General features: G+C 35.8%; 1 protein-coding gene across 2 annotated transcripts in view; it reads right to left on the bottom strand.

The window, feature by feature from the left end:
* Nucleotides 1-22323, bottom strand: part of CTNNA3 (catenin alpha 3) — a 1866967-nt gene that overhangs the window by 642867 nt on the left and 1201777 nt on the right. For both annotated transcript variants that reach the window (XM_059170124.1, XM_059170125.1), the window contains exon 10: nucleotides 12947-13039. In XM_059170124.1, the coding sequence (XP_059026107.1) occupies nucleotides 12947-13039 (93 nt within the window). The remainder of the gene's footprint in view (nucleotides 1-12946; nucleotides 13040-22323) is intronic.

Below are 22323 nucleotides of genomic sequence, written 5' to 3'. Positions count from 1 at the left end.
GATGCCTTTACAAGCTGTTTTAGCTCTGTCAAGTCATCATATAATATAGCATTCAATGATAAGGATAAACAGAAGATATAACAAAGCTATATTAGATATTGATTCAAACATGACAGTCATTAGAAAACATAACTTGATTTTGGAAAATCTAAGCACTTGTGAGAGTCTGCCTAGTTGAGTATAATTGTATTCACTACAGGGAAAATATCCTAGATTTTCACCATTTTTTTTTTTTTATTAAAGAATCTTACTGACAAAACAAACAAACAAAAACACAAAAAAAGCACTTGTGACTTCTAATACCTCTACCACCCCAATAATAAAATTCTATTTCTAACATATTTGACAAGACACAGCCTATTTGGCTTTTAGTTAAATACTTCTTTGGGATCAAGGTGATGCTGGCCTCATACAATGAGTTTGGAAGTTTTCCTTCCATTTCTATTTTTTGGAACAGTTTCAGGAGAATAGGAATTAGTTCTTCTTTAAATGTTTCGTAGAATTCCCCCGGGAAGCCGTCTGTCCTTGGGCTTTTGTTTGTTTGGAGATTTTTAATGACTGTTTCAATCTCCTTACTGGTTATGGGTCTGTTCAGGCTTTCTATTTCTTCCTGGTTCAGTTGTGGTAGTTTATATGTTTCTAGGAATGCATCCATTTCTTCCAGATTGTCAAATTTATTGCCGTAGAGTTGCTCATAGTACGTTCTTATAATAGTTTGTATTTCTTTGGTGTCAGTTGTGATCTCTCCTCTTTCATTCATGATTTTACTTATTTGGGTCCTTTCTCTTTTCTTTTTGATAAGTCGGGCCAGGGGTTTATCAATTTTATTAATTCTTTCAAAGAACCAGCTCCTAGTTTCGTTGATTTGTTCTATTGTTTTTTTGGTTTCTATTTCATTGATTTCTGCTCTGATCTTTATGATTTCTCTTCTCCTGCTGGGCTTAGGGTTTCTTTCTTGTTCTTTCTCCAGCTGCTTTAGGTGTAGGGTTAGGTTGTGTACCTGAGACCTTTCTTGTTTCTTGAGAAAGGCTTGTACCGCTATATATTTTCCTCTCAGGACTGCCTTTGTTGTGTCCCACAGATTTTGAACCGTTGTATTTTCATTATCATTTGTTTACATGATTTTTTTCAATTCTTCTTTAATTTCCCGGTTGACCCATTCATTCTTTAGAAGGATACTGTTTAGTCTCCATGTATTTGGGTTCTTTCCAAACTTCCTTTTGTGGTTGAGTTCTAGCTTTAGAGCATTGTGGTCTGAAAATATGCAGGGAATGATCCCAATCTTTTGATACCGGTTGAGTCCTGATTTAGGACCGAGGATGTGATCTATTCTGGAGAATGTTCCATGTGCACTAGAGAAGAATGTGTATTCTGTTGCTTTGGGATGAAATGTTCTGAATATATCTGTGATGTCCATCTGGTCCAGTGTGTCGTTTAAGGCCTTTATTTCCTTGCTGATCTTTTGCTTGGATGACCTGTCCATTTCAGTGAGGAGAGTGTTAAAGTCCCCTACTATTATTGTATTATTGTTGATGTGTTTCTTTGATTTTGTTATTAATTGGTTTATATAGTTGGCTGCTCCCACATTGGGGGCATAGATATTTAAAATTGTTAAATCTTCTTGTTGGACAGACCCTTTGAGTATGATATAGTGTCCTTCCTCATCTCTTATTATAGTCTTTGGCTTAAAATCTAATTGATCTGATATAAGGATTGCCACTCCTGCTTTCTTCTGATGTCCATTAGCATGGTAAATTCTTTTCCACCCCCTCACTTTAAATCTGGAGGTGTCTTCGGGCTTAAAATGTGTTTCTTGGAGGCAACATATAGATGGGTTTTGTTTTTTTATCCATTCTGATACCCTGTGTCTTTTGACAGGGGCATTTAGCCCATTCACATTCAGGGTAACTATTGAGAGATATGAATTTAGTGCCATTGTATTGCCTGTAAGGTGACTGTTACTGTATATGGTCTTTGTTCCTTTCTGATCTACCACTTGTAGGCTCTCTCTTCGCTTAGAGGACCCCTTTCAATATTTCCTGTAGAGCTGGTTTGGTATTTGCAAATTCTTTCAGTTGTTGTTTGTCCTGGAAGCTTTTAATCTCTCCTTCTATTTTCAATGATAGCCTAGCTGGATATAGTATTCTTGGCTGCATGTTTTTCTCGTTTACTGCTCTGAAAATATCATGCCAGCTCTTTCTGGCCTGCCAGGTCTCTGTGGATAAGTCAGCTGCCAATCTAATATTTTTACCATTGTATATTACAGACTTCTTTTCCCGGGCTGCTTTCAGGATTTTCTGTTTGTCACTGAGACTTGTAAATTTTACTATTAGGTGACGGGGTGTGGGCCTATTCTTATTGATTTTGACGGGCATTCTCTGAACCTCCTGAATTTTGATGCTCGTTCCCTTTGCCATATTGGGGAAATTCTCCCCAATAATTCTCTCCAGTATACCTTCTGCTCCCCTCTCTCTTTCTTCTTCTTCTGGAATCCCAATTATTCTAATGTTGTTTCGTCTTATGGTGTCACTTATCTCTCGAATTCTCCCCTCGTGGTCCAGTAGCTGTTTGTCCCTCTTTTGCCCACCAAAAAAGAGAGCTATAGACCGATATCCTTGATGAACACAGATGTGAAAATACTCAACAAAATACTAGCCAATAGGATTCAACAGTACATTAAAAAGATTATTCACCACGACCAAGTGGGATTTATTCCAGGGCTGCAAGGTTGGTTCAACATCCGCAAATCAGTCAATGTGATACAACACATCAATAAAAGAAAGAACAAGAACCATATGATACTCTCAATAGATGCTGAAAAAGCATTTGACAAAGTACAACATCCCTTCCTGATCAAAACTCTTCAAAGTGTAGGGATAGAGGGCACATACCTCAATATCATCAAAGCCATCTATGAAAAACCCACCGCAAATATCATTCTCAATGGAGAAAAACTGAAAGCTTTTCCGCTAAGGTCAGGAACACGGCAGGGATGTCCATTATCACCACTGCTATTCAACATCGTACTAGAGGTCCTAGCCTCAGCAATCAGACAACAAAAGGAAATTAAAGGCATCCAAATCGGCAAAGAAGAAGTCAAATTATCACTCTTCGCAGATGATATGATACTATATGTGGAAAACCCAAAAGACTCCACTCCAAAACTGCTAGAACTTATACAGGAATTCAGTAAAGTGTCAGGATATAAAATCAATGCACAGAAATCAGTTGCATTTCTCTACACCAACAGCAAGACAGAAGAAAGAGATATTAAGGAGTCAATCCCATTTACAATTGCATCCAAAACCATAAGATACCTAGGAATAAACCTAACCAAAGAGACACAGAATCTATACTCAGAAAACTATAAAGTACTCATGAAAGAAATTGAGGAAGACACAAAGAAATGGAAAAATGTTCCATGCTCCTGGATTGGAAGAATAAATATTGTGAAAATGTCTATGCTACCTAAAGCAATCTACACATTTAATGCAATTCCTATCAAAGTACCATCCATCTTTTTCAAAGAAATGGAACAAATAATGCTAAAATTTATATGGAACCAGAAAAGACCTCGAATAGCCAAAGGGATATTGAAAAAGAAAGCCAACGTTGGTGGCATCACAATTCCGGACTTCAATCTCTATTACAAAGCTGTCATCATCAAGACAGCATGGTACTGGCACAAAAACAGACACATAGATCAATGGAACAGAATAGAGAGCCCAGAAATAGACCCTCAAATCTATGGTCAACTAATCTTCGACAAAGCAGGAAAGAATGTCCAATGGAAAAAAGACAGCCTCTTCAATAAATGGTGCTGGGAAAATTGGACAGCCACATGCAGAAAAATGAAATTGGACCATTTCCTTACACCACACACAAAAATAGACTCAAAATGGATATAGGACCTCAATGTACGAAAGGAATCCATCAAAATCCTTGAGGAGAACACGGGCAGCAACCTCTTCGACCTCTGCCGCAGCAACATCTTCCTAGGAACAACGCAAAAGGCAAGGGAAGCAAGGGAAAAAATGAACTACTGGGATTTCATCAAGATCAAAAGCTTTTGCACAGCAAAGGAAACAGTTAACAAAATCAAAAGACAACTGACAGAATGGGAGAAGATATTTGCAAACGACATATCAGATAAAGGACTAGTGTCCAGAATCTATAAAGAACTTAGCAAACTCAACACCCAAAGAACAAATAATCCAATCAAGAAATGGGCAGAGAACATGAACAGACATTTCTGCAAAGAAGACATCCAGATGGCGAACAGACACATGAAAAAGTGCTCCACATCACTCGGCATCAGGGAAATACAAATCAAAACCACAATGAGATATCACCTCACACCTGTCAGAATGGCTAAAATCAACAAGTCAGGAAATGACAGATGCTGGCGAGGATGCGGAGAAAGGGGAACCCTCCTACACTGTTGGTGGGAATGCAAGCTGGTGCAGCCACTCTGGAAAACAGCATGGAGGTTCCTCAAAATGTTGAAAATAGAACTACCCTATGACCCACCAATTGCACTATTGGGTATTTACCCTAAAGATACAAATGTAGTGATCCAAAGGGGCACATGCACCCGAATGTTTATAGCAGCAATGTCCACAATAGCCAAACTATGGAAAGAACCTAGATGTCCATCAACAGATGAATGGATCAAGAAGCTGTGGTATATATACACAATGGAATACTATGCAGCCATCAAAAGAAATGAAATCTTGCCATTTGCAACAACATGGATGGAACTAGAGCGTATCATGCTTAGCGAAATAAGTCAAGCAGAGAAAGACAACTATCATATGATCTCCCTGATATGAGGAAGTGGTGATGCAACATGGAGGCTTAAGTGGGTAGAAGAAGAATAAATGAAACAAGATGGGATTGGGAGGGAGACAAACCATAAGTGACTCTTAATCTCACAAAACAAACTGAGGGTTGCCGGGGGGAGGGGGTTTGGGAGAAGGGGGTGGGATTATGGACATTGGGGAGGGTATGTGATTTGGTGAGTGCTGTGAAGTGTGTAAACCTGGTGATTCACAGACCTGTACCCCTGGGGATAAAAATATATGTTTATAAAAAATAAAAAAATTAAAATAAAAAAAAAATACTTCTCGTGGCTAGGCAATAATTCACTACACCTAAAACAACTCATTCTTTTTCTGCTTAGCCTTTAAATCACAGGGCCTGAACCAAATATGGTATTCTCAATATAGACAGCTCCAAAACAAGTACACTGGAAATTTTTCCCTATTTCACAGGATATCATAATCACTTTAAAGCTCTAAGATGGCCTCCATGTCATGCTACTGACATATAGTTACTTAAATTAGTACTTTTAATTTTCTGGACTTTTTCATCCTACAAATATTTTTGAAAAAAGCTAAGTAGAGGGGCAAGGGAAGTAACTGACACAGGGTTGGGAAATTTTTATTTTGCCAAGTAAAGAAATAACCGTATGAAAAGTTATTACCTACTTTCATTATTATTTCATAAATCAAAGGTTTTTGATGAATATCAAACAAGAAGAAAGTACATCAGTTTCTAATAAAAAGTTGAATAAGTTTTACTTTGTGAAAAAAAGCTGATTATTATGGACCTAATTTCAATATACACCATGAAAATCCTTTCATGGATCAGTATTTGAACTCATTGAACTAGCGAGCAAAAGCCCCTTTCAATTCCTGATGGCCAAGATGCTTTTGGTAAGCAATGTTTTCCCTATCTACTCGTAATAAATTTTATTTAACCTAAGGTCCTGACTTTATATTTACCCTTTATGGGCTTTGAAACATCAGTCCAAATTATCAGCATATTTTAGAACCTTGAATTCTATCTTTCTCATTTTTATGTCCTATGCAAATATAAAAAGTTTACTTTTAAAATATCCTCTCAGTCCCTTTTTAAAACAGAATAAGCGTTAAGTCCTATAGATAGTTTTATCTTTCCACCAGGCTGAGTTCAAACAACTATGCTATTTCAGAAATGCTACCATTCAGATCACATTCCTCCTCTTTAAATAAAGGATACTTCAGAGGATCTCAGGATTGGGCATTAAGAGACTTATAGGAAAACTTCTCACCCAAGGCTTGGACTGCCTTTATAATAGCGTGGTCATATAGTCACTCTCCTTGTGTTTGAATGTCTGTGGCACTGAGAAACTCCAAATTCCTTCTCAACAAAGTCCACTTCCTTTCAGGATAGCTCTCTTAGAGAGTATCTCTCATTCTCTATTGAGATGAAACTTGTATCCCTATAGTTCCTACTCACAGACTGTAGCTCTGCCCCTCAGGAATCTTCAGAATAAGTCTTTTGCATCATAGCCCTTTAAAGATTTGGTGACAGTGACAATGTTTCTTAAAGTCTCACCTTTTCCTTCCTAGAAATTTCCTGTTGTTTTTATGAAATTTTCATATGACATAGTTTCAAGTCATGTCACTGTTTCTAATATCCTATGCTAAATATGCTCCAAGTGACAATTCTTTCTTAAATGTGACACACGTAAGTGGGCAGAGCACTATAGCTGTAGTCCTTGAGTCCCAGTAAGACCTGGATGATCCAACTCACTGAAACCTCAGTGCGTTCAATCGCTTTTTACAAACAGGAATTTAATGTGACCCTACCAGCTCCTCCTAACCCCTGTGTGTTCTCAGCCTGACTTACTCCAGAATCAATCTAGCAATATTTTTAATTGATTGGGTTTTACTCAGAAATTTAAATATATATATATAACTATTTACTTAGAAATTTAAAAAATACCTGGTTAAATTGAGAGTTCTAAAAGAAATAAAAATGGATGATAAAACTATCCTCCTTGATCTTTGTTTCCAGTCTCACTTTCCTGTAAGTAACTACTATTAACATTTTCATGAAAACATTTTTGAAAAATTTCCTATGACTACACAAACATACGGCTCAACCTATCTCCTTGTTTCACAGAAGTGCAATATTATACATACTCATTTGAAATTTGCCTTTTTTCTTATCCTGGGTAACTTCTATAACAAAACATATATTGAGCCGACTTACTACTTGACACAGTTCTTAACATTCTCTGCTAACAGGCATGTAGGTTGGTTCCAGCTCTTGTCATTGTAAGTCAAGCTGCATGAAAACATTATTCTCTGACTTCTGTGCATGTGTACATATATAGCTATCCCATAAATTGCTGGAAGTCAAATTCTTGAACCTAAATGTATGTACATGCTGTATTTCTATAGGTATTGCGAAAATAGAGCTTACAGAGATGGGCACTCATACACACATATACACATATGCACACATACGCACACACACACACACACAATTAGGTTGCACTCCAGACCCACGAATTCTGAATTTTAGGATGCACTATATTAAAATATGTACAATTTAAAGAATAATTCTGAAATACAAAGAAGATTGAGGATAAGTTTTAGAATTTATTCTTTGATGAAAAGATGTTAAAATCATACTAGGTTTATTTTCTGACAACTATACCACACTGTTGACGCACATTAAGATTACTATCAGCTAAAATCTCTTAGCTTTTGGGAGGGTAAATTCTTGCTAAGCCATAACTCTTCCATTCTCTATTTTGCAATTTGTTTTGAAGTACCCAAAATACATGGTTTAGTGTTTATACCTGTTGCATTTCATCTGGATACTGAGATTTAGTCCATATTCTAAAATATCCAAATTCTTTCTGACTAGACTCAGCCAGTATGTCATTTATACTCTTATTTTTAACTGAAAATTTTAAGAACATTATTTTTATAGTCTTATCCAAATCATTAGGAGAACACTGAAATGAGCTAAACCAAGAGCAAATCACTGCAACCCTCCAGCACAGAGCTTACTCCTGGCTAATGACTATACATCATTATCAGCCATTTTAGGATTTTTTTTTTCATCAGTTACAACTCAAACTAATTATACTCTATTTTTTTTCCATATTGTCAAAAAGAAGAGACACCATGCTAGGAAAAGTATCATAAAAGATGTTGTCAAAAACCTTGCTGTCCTTTATAAACATAGAATGATTTATCATTCTAGAAACATCATTCATGGGTGCCTCGGTGGCTCAGTGGGTTAAGCCGCTGCCTTCGGCTCAGGTCATGATCTCAGGGTCCTGGGATCGAGTCCCGCATTGGGCTCTCTGCGGCAGGGAGTCTGCTTCCTCCTCTCTGCCTCTCTGCCTACTTGTGATCTCTCTCTGTCAAATAAATAAATAAAATCTTTAAAAAAAATAAAAAAAAAGAAACATCATTCATTTATATGTTGCATATATATACTGCATTTCTGCTAGGTACAGTGGCTATAGGTAGTGAAAAGAGAGACTAAATCATTGCCTTCACGAACTTTATGTTTGAGTGAGGAAAATGTATAATGAAAGTAACAAAATAATATAAAATATAATTTCAGGTTGTAATAGATACTCTAAAATAAATAAATGTGGTTACATAATAGGGTATAAGCTAGAGGAGTGACTTAAGGAGACTGAGCTCTGTGAAGATGATATCTGAGCTGAGTCCTTACAAAATGAACGTAACAGGATCTGGCCATATGGGGGGGTAAAAGCACTGAGAAATTATCATGTGCAAACTCCCTCAGTTGGGAAGGAACATACTGTATTCTAGAAACAGAAAGGCCAATATGCAGAGACCTAATGAGTGAAAGGGGAAGTAATTCAGGGAAGGGCTGGAAGTCAGGCATTTGGAAGTTTATATAAATCTGAATAAGATGTAAAAAATGTTTGAATTTTCCTGCAAAATCTAGGAAAAGCAATTGCTATATAAACATCTTTAAAATTTATTTTGGCTTTTAGATAGAAAGTAGGTTAAAGAGATACAAGTATAAGCACGGAAACTGTATAAAATGTTCCTGTGGTCCAAGATAGAGATGATGGTGGTATAGGCTGAGATGCTGACAGATAAGATGGAGAAAGGTATATAGATTTGAGATAAATATTTTTGGTGAAATTGATAGGACTAGTTAATGGATTCAATAGAAAAAACAGCCATTAGATATCATTAGAATATAAACTTCACAAGAACAAGGATTTTCGTCTGTTTGTCTTCTTTACTATTTAGCCTCCAGATACCTACAGAACGCCTACCACATAGTATAAGTTCAATAAATATTTACTGAATGAAGACAAGAAAACTTTCAGATTTGGGGAATGGAACAATTGGGAGTTCCTTTTTGGCTCTTTTAGATGTCTTCTAGATTTCAAAGTCCAAATGTTAAAACTATATTACATCTGAGTGTGATCTTTAGGGGAGAGATATGGCCTGGAGAGAAAATTTTGGAAGCCACCAGCATGTAGTCATGGAATTTATTGTAATAATTGATAAAAGTCTAAAGACCCCCTGAAGGATATTTTTTAAAAAGATTGATTATGGAGATACAAAAAACATTTAAAATAACATTTATTAATAAAACATTTATTAATGGAAAGATTCAATATTTTGAAGACCAATTACTTTTAAAATAATCTAAAATTCAAGATATTTTAATAATTTCAATAAAAATTCTAATGTACTTTCATGGAACTTGACAAGTTGATCCTGAAAGTTATATGAACAAGCAAAAAGTAAGAAGAGCAATAAAGAAACAAAAAAACAAACAAAAAACCACCACCAATAACAACAACAACAAAGGTGAGCCAGTCTGCCTAGAGATATCAGATTTAATATAAAAGCATAATCAAGGCATTGCAATACCAATGCAGGTATAAAGAAATATACCAGTGGAATAGAATAGAGAGCCCAGAAAATAGAGCTACCCTACCACCCAACAAATGCATCACTGGGAATTCACACCAAAGATACAAATTTAGGAATCCAAAGGGGCACCTGCACCCCAATGTTTATAGCAGCAATATCCACAATAGCCAAACTATTGAAAAACCCCAGATGTCCATCAATAGATGAATGGATAAAGAAGATGTGATATAGATAGATAGATAGATAGATAGATATGATGAAATAATATGCAGCCATCAAAAAATGAAATCTTGTCATTTGCAACAATGTGGATAGAACTAGAGGTTATTAGGCTAAGTAAAATAAGTCAATCAGAAAAAGACAATTATCATATAATCTCACTGGTATGTGGAATTTGAGAAACAAGGCAGAGGTTCATAGGGGAAGAGAAGAAAAAAAGAAACAAGACAAAACCAGAGGGGGAGACAAACCATAAAAGACTCTTAATCTCAGGAAACAAACTGAGGGTTGTTGAAATGGAGGCGGGGTGGGGGGGTGACAGGGGTGGAGTGCCTGAGTGATGGACATCAGGGAATGTGTATGTTGTGATGAGCACTGTGTTGTGTAAGACTGCTGAATGACAGACTTGTACCCCTGAAATAAATAATACATTATATCTTAATAATGAATAAATAAGAAGAATAGAGAGTCCAAAAACTTGTATACATTGAAAAGTATTTCAATTTACCTATCAATCTATATTTACAAATGGAATACTAATAAATAAATTATGTATTTGATATATGTATATCATATCATATGCTTAATGCATTATATAAAACATGTAGATGTATGCACATATTACAAATATGTATAATGTATATATTGCATACAAATGTACATAAACCAATAGAAATGTTTTAAAATTGTGTGCATATCTGTGAAACAATGATAGCATTTTACATTAATTGGGAAAGGATCAACTATTTAATACATGATGGTGGCCCAATTGTTAGCACTATTAAAAAAATCCCTACCTCAGTTAGACATAAAAATAAATTTTAGATGAAATAAAGATCTAACAAAACATAAAAACTATGTAAAATTTTTCTTGGAGAATTTCTTTACAATGCACAAACCAGCAAACCCTTATACAGGGTAGATGTTCAATAAATATCAAAGGAATTAAAAGATAGATCATTAAAGGTCTTAAAATCTTCAGTGATCAAAATATTATTTTAAAAGTTAAAATAAAAGCAACAGTCAACACAATGTTTTTTTTATATAATTTTTTATTTTTTATAAACATATATTTTTATCCCCAGGGGTACAGGTCTGTGAATCAACAGGTTTACACACTTCACAGCACTCACCAAAGCACATACCCTCCCCAATGTCCATAATCCCACCCAACACAATGTATTTTTAACAAACCCAAGCAATGTAGTTTAAAAAAAAAAAGACAATTAAAAGTAGCAAAGGATTCAGGCAATTCACAGAATTAGAAAACTAAATGCATTTAATACTCTTGTGATTCAAAAGACATTTTAAAAGGTGTCAGCATCAAATGCAATCCATAGTATAGAGAAATGCGAACTCTCCTAGACTGCTGAGGGGAGGATAAATGATTCAGCCGCTTTACGGACCCCACTGCAGTGTTCTGGTTCCTAGTGAGATCTCAGAAAACTGACATCATTTGCAAGATTTCAGTTGCAGGTCCTCTGGACTCCACTTCTCTAGTCAGTTTTTACTTGTTAATCAATGTTAAATCCAAAGAATGAGTCTATCTTACTGTTTCTTCAATATTCTTAAAGATGAAATTATCAGTAAGGTAAATCAATAATTTAACACATACACCACTTTTAGAAAGATGAGAATCTCAGCAAATATCCAGAGACTTGAAGTCTCTAATCATTGTTATATTTCACATCCTTAAAACATTTGTGATTTTATAGGGAGAAATTATCCATATTATCTCTTGGTTATTCTAAGACAAGGTGTTTAAAATTGCCCTTAGGTGTACACCAATTCATGGCTCAAGACACTATCCTAGAAATAATTCCCTAAAAATATGTCACTTTTCAGATAACAAACAAATAAAAACTTCTGAATTGTAGACAAGAAAACATTTCCTGGCTTTTTTTTTTTTTCAAACTCAGGTCTACTTTGAATAAAAGAGGGGAGAAGAAGTCATTCCTTTCATATTCTGAAATTTCAAAATCAATAATGGCTAAAAACAAATTATTGGACAAAACCCTACTTTGATTTCACACTGTACTTTTCTCTCACAAAATTCTGATATGGTCCCTTAGGGAAAGTTATAAGAACCAGGTGCAAAACCACAGTGAGGTGCCACCTCAAAGCAGTCAGAATGGCTAAAATTAACAAGTCAGGAAACAACAGGTGCTGGTGAGGATGAAGAGAAAGGGGACCCTCCCATACTGTTTGTGGGAATGCAAGCTGGTACAGCCACTCTGGAAAACAGCATGGATGTTCCTCAAAAAGTTGAAAATAGAGCTACCCTACAACCCAACAATTGCACTACTGGGTATTTATACCAAAGATACAAAGGTAGTGATCCAAAGGGGCACCTGCACCCCAATGTTTATAGCAGCAATGTCCACAATAGCCAAACTATGGAAAGAGACTAAATGTCCATCAACAGATGAATGGATAAAGAAGAGGTGGTATACATATACAATGGAATACTATGCAGCCATAAAAAATGAAATATTGCCATTTGCAACAACATGGACGGAACTAGAGGCTATTATATTAAACCAAATAGCTCAATCAGAGAAAGACAATTATCATATGTTCTCACTGAAGAGATGGAAAAATAAAACAAGATGAAACCAGAGAGGGAAACAAACCATGAGACTCTTAATCTCAGGAAACAAACTGAGGGTTCCTGGAGGGAAGAGGGATAGGGTTGTTGGGTGATAGACAATGGGGAGAGTATGTACTATGGTAAATGCTGTGAATTGTATAAGACTGATGATTCGCAGACCTGAACCCCTGAAACAAAAAACAAACAAACAAAAAAACCCAAAACAAAACAAAAAGAATCAGGCGCTAAGTAAAGAACTTGCTGCTTAGTAAAGAATAAGCCATAACCTTAGGACAAGTCATCTTCTGTGTTTAAAATAAATACCTTAGTATATTTTCATATGTACAAAGTTCCAAAGTATTATATACAATTTTTTATAGTTAGTTTAATGAAAGAGACAGCAACTTAGTTATCATACCTGGGGACACAAGGTTTCTAGGTGATTGGCTGCAATTCTGACAATTTTAATTCCATCTTCATTTGTTGACATGGAGCAAGCAAGATTTGCAACCTTCAATACAATCCAAAATAAAAGAAATTATTTCAAATTATTAAAGAAATGCAGAAACATTGGTTATCCCAAATAAGTTAGAGCATGTACATACTCATTGAAAAATCTTAGTGATAACAGCATTCTCATAAATGTCACTGCTATCTGTTTTATGGAAGTAGAGAATTTATTGAAACAATTAGTAACAAAGGGCTCTAGAAAATTGTTTAAAATAAAATGGAAGACTGATAAGTGAATCAGTCAACTCTATCTAGTCTCTTGGTATCAACACCCAACCTGTAATAAGATGCTAACTATTATGGTTTCCTATAGGACTAGAAAAAAAAAAAGTTTATCTTTGGATTGAATGATAATAGGTTATTGGAATCTCAAACAATTACGATTTTTTTAAGTTTGTAATTGTTTTATTATTATTTTTTTTCATTCCTCAGCAGTCTATCATGCATACGTAAGTTACATTAAGCATGACTTTATCTTTACCCACGTTTTGTTCAGCATCAAATATATTACAAAGCTGTACAAATACAAGATAATTAAATTCTTCTTCCTGTTCTTGCTTTTCTACTACAACTTCATGGGAACTGTTTGACATTCCGGCAGTCAATTTGATTCAAGCATTAGTAACACCTAAACTCCTTTGTACATTACTCCTTTTGAAACTTGCACTATTTTCCAATGAGATGGCTGTTCTTTTAAATAATCACTTAGTGTCCAATACCTAAGCCCAATATTTACAAATACTTTCTTTATACCATGAAAGAGCCATGAGAAAGAGCATGGGATTCCTTCCCTTTCCTTTGATCCTCACTCTTATTCAACATTGTTCTTGCTAGTGGGTGAGTGAGTGTGTCCAGCCATAATGTTTCCTCATTCATTGTCTTCATCGCCGCAAGGAAACAGCCTTTCTATCATTTTTCTAATCTTCCTAATGTCTCTGTTGGTTATTACATACTTCAAACATTGCAGGTTTTACCACTGAAGTCCAGAATACATTCAGTTGCAGAAAACCACACGTTAGCTGCAGACAATAGATGCATACAACAAATATCCTTGGGTCACAATTGTAGAGTACCAGAAAATGTAACTTAAGTGGATTTATAGTCTGCTTTTTTATAGCATTACTTTTAATATGTGAACAGTGAAACAATTCCTTGATTTGCATTTACATATAATGAAATAAAAGCCATACATTATTTAACTGTGGAAGGGCACTGTTCACTTTATTAATGTATATGAAAATGGCTTACTTGAAAAGGGCTTTGGTTGGCTTGAAGGTCACAATGCTTCAACTTTCATATCTGACATACAATTAGCACATTCGTGAATTATTTGAAAAGGGCAGTAGTTTCTGCAACCCCTCCCACCTCCAAATTCTATTCACAGAAAGTACGATTCAGCAATCTAATCATTTGACATGTCTTCTAATAATTTGCACTGCATAGAAGAAAGTCTCTATCTGTAAATTCTCTAACTGTAAAGCAGTTTTTTCTTAAGTAAAATTTCAAAAAATTAGAAATTAATGGCTCAATCTTTTGGTCAACTCAGATGAATGCTGGTTAATCCAAAGTTTAAAAATTACAAAAACGTGCCCTAAATACTCTTTCCTTTATTTTTTAATGGATCATTTTTCTCTATTTTCCCTTTTAAAAACAGACATTCTTGGGGCGCCTGGGTGGCTCAGTGGGTTAAGCCTTTGCCTTCGGTTCAGGTCATGATCTCAGGGTTCTGGAATCGAGTCCCATATTGGGCTCTCTGCTCGGTGGGGAGCCTGCTTACTCCTCTCTCTCTGCCTACTTGTGATTTCTATCTGTCAAATAAATAATAAAAATAAAACAACAACAACAAAAATAAATAAAAACAGACATTCTTGTACTGGACATTTGCTAGACAGTATGTTTATTGTAAGCCTATTCAGTGACTAGCATAACGTGGAAATCATCCTAATCACAAAAGTCCTGTTTACATGAGTAAACTTGAGTTTTACAAAACTCTCAATTGAAAATGCAGCACAGCTAAGTTTTCTGCTCAATTAATGATCATCATAACATTGTCTTCCTTCATTCAGACAGACTTGAAATTACCTTAACCAGAACGGTTTTGCAGCAGATACATTTTCTAAATAATCAAGTACTATTTCCAGATTAAGGCAAGTGGAGTTTTAGTAATATTATATACAAAACAAATTTGAATTTATGAGATAACTAGTACTCAGTGACAAAATGAAAAAAAGTTAAGTGAAATAAAATCTCTTTACACTTCTAATTTGAGTGACTTGTGACAAATTTTCCAAAGCCACATCAACATGTAAATGAAAGCTAAATTTCTTCTAACAATATTCCTAAATTCTGTGTGGCCTTTTAGGAAACTAGTTATGTTTCTGAGCACAGCATGAAAGCAACTCCCATTAACAAAGAAAGCAGCATGCAAATAAAATATTTTGTAAAACTGTTTGAGATATTTAGAGATCTGACATCATTTGTTTATCTAACTCTGACAACATTTCAAAGTCTGTGAAAATCTTGATTATTCGAGAGATCCTTTTGGAAAGTCTCCTTCCACTAAGGGAAATTAGGACATAGGAAGTTTTTAGAGACAAACCAATCTTGAACCTAGAGACAAAACGGGCTTGAACCTGATTTCCACAATTAACAAACATTGGACCATGGTCAAAATGTTAGCTTATCTTAGCTCATTTTCTAACCTGAAAAATGGGTATGATAATACCTATGTCACTGGAGTGTTTCGATTAAGTGTGCTAGTGCATAGAGATGGCCTGATGCTACCAGGTAGGTTGCCCATGTATGAATTTCTTTACAGTTAATTTCTCTCTATACAATGCAGGGTGGGAAAGAGCAGTTAGTCCGTTAAGAGGTTTTACAGAATTAAAACCTCAAGAGCCTAAAGAAATTTGACAATATGTCTAAGCCGAGAGTCACAAACTGAAGCACTTTCAGGACTCATGCAGGAAATACAAACATAGAATCTTGATATAACTCAGTGGTTGCGTGGGTTGGTAGGTCCCCAGGCAAACATGAGTGTGTATGCCCTCCCCTCCATAAAGGTATTAGAATTCATTAAGACAAGATGAAATACAAACAACAACATTTCCTTGACCAAACTAACAGTCTGATGGCTTTAGTTCATAGGTCAGCAGTTTGTGAATTCTGATCCCATTCTCTAATCTTTCATTGTATCGGTAGGAAAACAAAATCAAATAGGGAGAAGAAACATACTCAACCTATCCAATGACAGGGGGACTATTAAGTAGAGCTATGTGTGTGCTCTTTTATGCCACCCTGAATTGAAAGTATTGATGAAACTGCCCTCATTGAAAGAACTTTTTATTGATATTGTACTACATTTTTAGCCAAGTCCATGAAAAACAGTGTAAACTATCCTAAATAAATGGGACCAAAGGCGCTCAGGTAAATTCATAAGTTTTTTATATTTACATATATTTTAAAAGATTTTATTTATTTATTTGACAGACAGAGATCACAAGCAGGCAGAGGCAGGCAGAGAGAGAGGAGAAAGCAGGCTCCCTGCTGAACAGAGAGCCTGATGTGGGGCTCCATCCCAGGATTCTGGGATCATGACTTGAGCTCAAGGCAGAGACTTTAACCCACTGAGCCATCCAGATGCCCCCATAAGTTTTTTTTAAAAGAAAACGGCCAAGGCACAATATTTTTTTCATTTTTATAAAAAATTAAATTGGGACACCTGTGTGGCTCAGTTGGTTAGGCATCTGACTCTCGGTTTTGGCTCTGGTCATTACCTTGGGGTGGTGGGAATGAGTTCCACTTCTCCCTCTATTCCTTCCCCTGCTTGTGCTATCTCTTTCTCTCTCCTTCTCAAATAAATAAATATTTAAAAAATAAACTTTATCATTAAAATCATTACTGATACTGTATCTAACAATTGCAAAAGATAAGTTAAAAAAATCTTTAAACAGCGACATATCATGTTACCAAGAGTGATTTTATTTATTTATGTATTTTACATCAGTGTCTTTCACATGAAACTTTCCCCTTCCCACCAGTCCTTCTGCCTCTAAGATGTATGTCCATTCTAGACCTTTCACACTTGACTAAATATACTGCACTCTCTGGATTGTTTAAAAAAAAAAAAAATTGTAGACAACAAAGCCTTGTCAGATAATTCCTAAACTAATTAGCATTTGTTATCATGCTGTTGATCTTCTCTTTCTGGCTTCTAATTCAAGTTTTGTATATCAATTTTGTATGTTCCTGTCCTCCTTTCTATTTCCTGAACATTGGTTCTAGCTTTCACATGGCATACAATATGGTATCCAGGACTCCTACATGGTTCAATTGGTTAAGCACCTGACTCTTGGTTTTTGGCTCAGGTCATGATCTTGCAATTGTGGGATCAAGCCCAAGGTTGTGGCATGTTCAGTATGGAGTCTGCTTCAATTTCTCTCTCCATCTCCCTGTCATTCATTCTCTCTTTCTCTCTCTTTCAAATAAATAAAATCTGAAAAAAAAAAAAAAAAAGAACATGGCACCCTTTATTCCCTAACCTATGGTCTTAAGTGATGAATCATTGAACATCATATCAAAAATTAATAATGTACTATACATTGGCTAATTAAATTTGAATATAAATATAAATAAATAAATAAGAATGAAATAATCTACTTTGGAATCTGGCCTTGTAGAACCCTGCCAGTTAGGCTAGTTCTGTCCTTCTCTTTCCATCAAGGTCTGGATCATGCTTGACCCAGAAAAATGACTCATTAATGATAGAGTCAAGGACTGCTCTCAAAAAAGATATTTGGGAATGCAAAGTATTCTCAATGAATTTTCAGTTAGTCTACCATGCTATCTCTTCAACTCAGCTTTTCTTCATTGCTTTGTTCTGATCTGGTAAACAGACCATATTTTAAAAGTACTGAATACCAGGCAGGGACCTGAATGGCTTAGTCCATTAAGCATCTGACTTCAGGGGCGCCTGGGTGGCTCAGTGGGTTAAGCTGCTGCCTCCAGCTCAGGTCATGATCTCGGGGTCCTGGGATGGAGCCCCATATCTGGCTCTCTGCTCGGCAGGAAGCCTGCTTCTCTCTCTCTGCCTGCCTGTGATCTCTCTCTGTCAAATAAATAAATAAATAATCTTAAAAAAAAAAAAAAAGCATCTGACTTCAGCTCAGGTCATGATCTGCCTACCTGTGATCTCTCTCTGTCAAATAAATAAATAAATAATCTTAAAAAAAAAAAAAAAAAAGCATCTGACTTCAGCTCAGGTCATGATCCCAGGGTCCTGGGATTGAGCCCCACATCAGGCTTCAGCCTCAGAAGGGAGTCTGCTGTCCCTCTGTCCCTGCCTCTGCTTGTGCTCACTCTCTCTCTCTCTCAAATACATAAAAATATTTTTTTAAAAAACGTATTGAATACCAAAGCATGCTCTATTTCAACATTCTAATATCAAGTTTTATTTGAAGTCTCAGCAGCATCAGTTGTCCTCTCAGTCATTTTAGACAACTGAAATGTTATTCTTGCTATGAACGAGCTCAGTATTTAGACAGGTGTTCATCACACATCATTCAGTCTGTCACTATGGAATCCTCATACAGCTGTTTACCTATGATATGATTTCTCAAGAACACGAAGCAAACTTTGATGTTTGATGAGATTTCCATTACCACACATTCATTGTTTACACATAGCTCACATTGTTAATTGTAATATCATGTCACTGTGTATCCTAGCTCTCAGTGGGTGATAAAGGTCACTGTCTCATTTTCATTCACTTTTCTCTCTGACAGATGGTCATGCAACTCCTGTGTAAACACTTTTGAGACCGAGAATTTCAGAGACAGAATTTTACAGTCACTAGCTTATCAATGGTAATAGGATATGATTGTGTAGGGAGCAAATATCCTTAGAAAGGTACCCAAGATACCAAAATTTATTAGGCTGCTAGAAGACGACAGTCCTACCATGAGTCTCAGAAAAGTGGTCATGGATAAAGAAGGTTACCCATAATACTTTGATTCTATAGAGGCCAGGAGAAAAGTGTCAAGAAGGTGATCTCAATTATCAAATACTCAGAAGTCGAGTTAAGTAATCCCTGGAATTGTCCATTGGTTCAGCCACACGGAGGGCCATTCTTAGAATGTTGGAATGGAATACTGATTATCAAAATAGCCTATGTGGCCATAGAACAGTGTAGGTGGTAAGGTAGTCTCATGTATCTTACAATTCAAAGCAGAAAACTAGGAACTACCTAGACAATATTCACTCTCCAGTTCCTATATCTGTTCATTTTTTTTTTTCTTTCACTTCCCAAACATCTCCTGAATCATGTTCTTTTCTAGCTCCCCACCCTCATCATGCATAGTTCTTTTCTCTCTTTGTTTTGGATATTAGACCTACTTTCAGTTACCTATACTTTCTTCTGCCACAGGATATTGCACATGCCATTTTTAAAGCCTGAATATGCTCCTCCTTCTTCTTAACTGTTACCTTATATCCCTTAGGCCTGCTTAACTGCTATCCATCAGATGTCTGCTGAAAAGTAACTCCGCAAACAGTTTTTCACCAATGCTGCATCTCCCATGTACCCTGGAGACTTTCCCCTACCCAAGTCAGGTTTTTCTTACACAGTTTGAGTCTCAGCTTGTGATTATACATTCACTGAAAGGATTATTTGATTAGTAACCATGTTATCTGCCTTTTAAGAGCAGGGTCGGGGGTACCAGGGTGGCTCAGTGGGTTAAGCCTCTGCCTTCTGCTCAGATCATGATCTCAGGGTCCTGGGATCGAGACCCACATCAGGCTCTCTGCTCAGCAGGGAGCCTGCTTCCCCCTCTCTCTCTGCCTGCCTCTCTGCCTCCTTGTCATCTCTCTCTGTGTCAAATAAATAAATAAATAAATAAATCTTAAAAAAAAAAAAAGAGCAAGGTCATTATCTGTGTTTGCTCATCATTAGGCCCTCAGTTCCTAGGGCCTGATACATGATAGCCAAACAATAATAGATATTCAGTGAATTAATAAATGCATGAATGCACAAATTAGCATGCTTAAGAATGTATCATTCCCAAAGAGAGAATGAAAAATGGAGCATAGAGGAAGGAGACAGCAGCAGAAATTCAGGACATACAAGAAAGAGGGATAAAATCTCCCTTTGAAATTCATTTTCAATATTCCACAAAGGCTTAGACAGCTGGACTTCAAAGAAAAGTAACACTTTTCTTCTAGTCTGGTCATCATACTTAAAGCCTGGGGGGCAGTTTCTTTCAAATTTCACTTTCACTTAAGATATCAAATTGGAAACAACTGAAGACCTCCCAATTTAGCTTTTAATTAATTAATTAATTAATTTTTTATTATTTTTTTATAATTTTTTATTTTTTATATACATATATTTTTATCCCCAGGGGTACAGGTCTGTGAATCACCAGGTTTACACACTTCACAGCACTCGGATTAATTTATTTATTTTTAATCAAGTAAAATAATTGTTCAAAGGGCCCGAGCTGGCTGCCAAATGCTGGTGAGAATGGCAGATGGAAAGAGGTATGATAACTGGCATCAACAAACCCAGGAGCTTTAGTGTCTCCTGCAGAACATAATGTAATGAATGCTTTGTTTGCAGGCAAGTCTCACTCAGAGGCCTGGGACTGAGCCTGAGAAGTACAAAGGGGGGTTTATGATCTCCCAAAGTTGGCATCCAAGTGACTTCTGATTAAAGAAGCCAGTTTTTCTATTTCTTCTGGTGAGACGATGCTGCCCTGATGTTCTTTGCAATAACAAGAAATAAACATGAATCACAAGTTTTCTAAAGTATTTCACTAATAGAGTTATGTTACAGAAGGGCAGGGCAAGGTGCAAAGGGACAATTTTAATCAAGTAACAAATATTGATTATTCACCTCTTATATGGGCTTGGAACTGCAAGGGAAATCAAAGACAGTAGAAGCAAATCTCAGGAAATAGAATCTTTAGAAATAGAATCTAATAGAATCTATTTATGGGAACACATGAAAGAGAAAATAAAACTCTAAATAAAATAGGAAGCTAAAGGTAGTGGACCTCATAGAAGCAAGCGTAGTCAGGGTGTTTCAAGAAACAAATTATTACCAAAGAACTTCATATTCTCTTGACTTTGTATCTCAAACTACATCCCAAGCTTTATGAATCTTACATCACAGAATCCTGTCTCTGAATTATTTTAGCTAGTGTTAACAATGTATCTATCTGTCTTTGGTTATTTATCTGCAGATGAGAAACAGATTAATTGATTTGTAGGTCAGCTCCCATTTCAATAATTGCTTTTTAGTGATTATGTAACCTAAAAACAAAATTAGATAGGAATTAGAGGGCAGAACTATCAGGTAATTTCTAAATAAAATATTAGCAACTTAAATCTAATTATGTAATAAAATAATAATTTTACAGCAAGACAATGTGGTTTATTCTAGGAATAAACCCATGGTTCATGATTGGGAAATCTAACTATAAAATCCTTTGTTTTGGTATATTCCAACAGATTTCAGAAAAGCATTTGATGACAGTATTATGCCTGTTCTTATTAAGGCAAAAAAAAAAAAAAAAACTAAACAAAGAAAGAAACAACAACAACAAAAAATCTCAGTGAACTATGACTAGAAGGAATCATTCTTTTTTAAAAACAAATTTTATTCATCTATTTGAGAGAGAGCGAAAGAATGAGAGACAGCGAGAACAAGAAGGGGAAGGTCAGAGGGAGAAGCAGAACCCCTGCTAAACAGGGAGCCCAATGCAGGACTTGATCCGGGGACTCCAGAATCACAACTTGAGCTGAAGTCCATCACTCAACCAACTGAGCCACCCAGGTGCCCCTAGAAAGAATAATTCTTAATCTGAAACAAATTCCAGAAACTTACAACAAATATCCTCTCCAAAAGTCAAAATTAAGATAAGCATTTCCATTATCACTGGGGTTAATCAATATTTTACTCAAGGTTCTAGTCAATGTAAATAAACCTAAGAAATAACCGATAGCTGCAAATATTATACAGAGGGTGACAAAATTGCCTAGCTAAAGAATGCAAGATAATTATCTGAAAAGCTGTTATCACTCCTGAGTATTTAGTAACATATCTTAGTTCAGGATGAATAATATGCATTATTTTTCTACACATCAGAATGAAACTGGACCATTTCTTTACACTGCACACGAAAATAGACTCAAAATGGATGAAAGACCAAAGTATGAGACAGGAATCCATCAAAATCCTAGAGGAGAACACAGGCAGCAACCTCTTCAACCTTCTTGATAAACACT

The sequence above is a fragment of the Mustela lutreola genome, chromosome 4, assembly GCF_030435805.1.
Source record: "Mustela lutreola isolate mMusLut2 chromosome 4, mMusLut2.pri, whole genome shotgun sequence".
NCBI classification, from domain to species: domain Eukaryota; kingdom Metazoa; phylum Chordata; class Mammalia; order Carnivora; family Mustelidae; genus Mustela; species Mustela lutreola.
The sequence above is the reverse complement of the archived record's forward strand: the minus strand, read 5'-3'. Positions and strand labels throughout refer to the sequence as shown.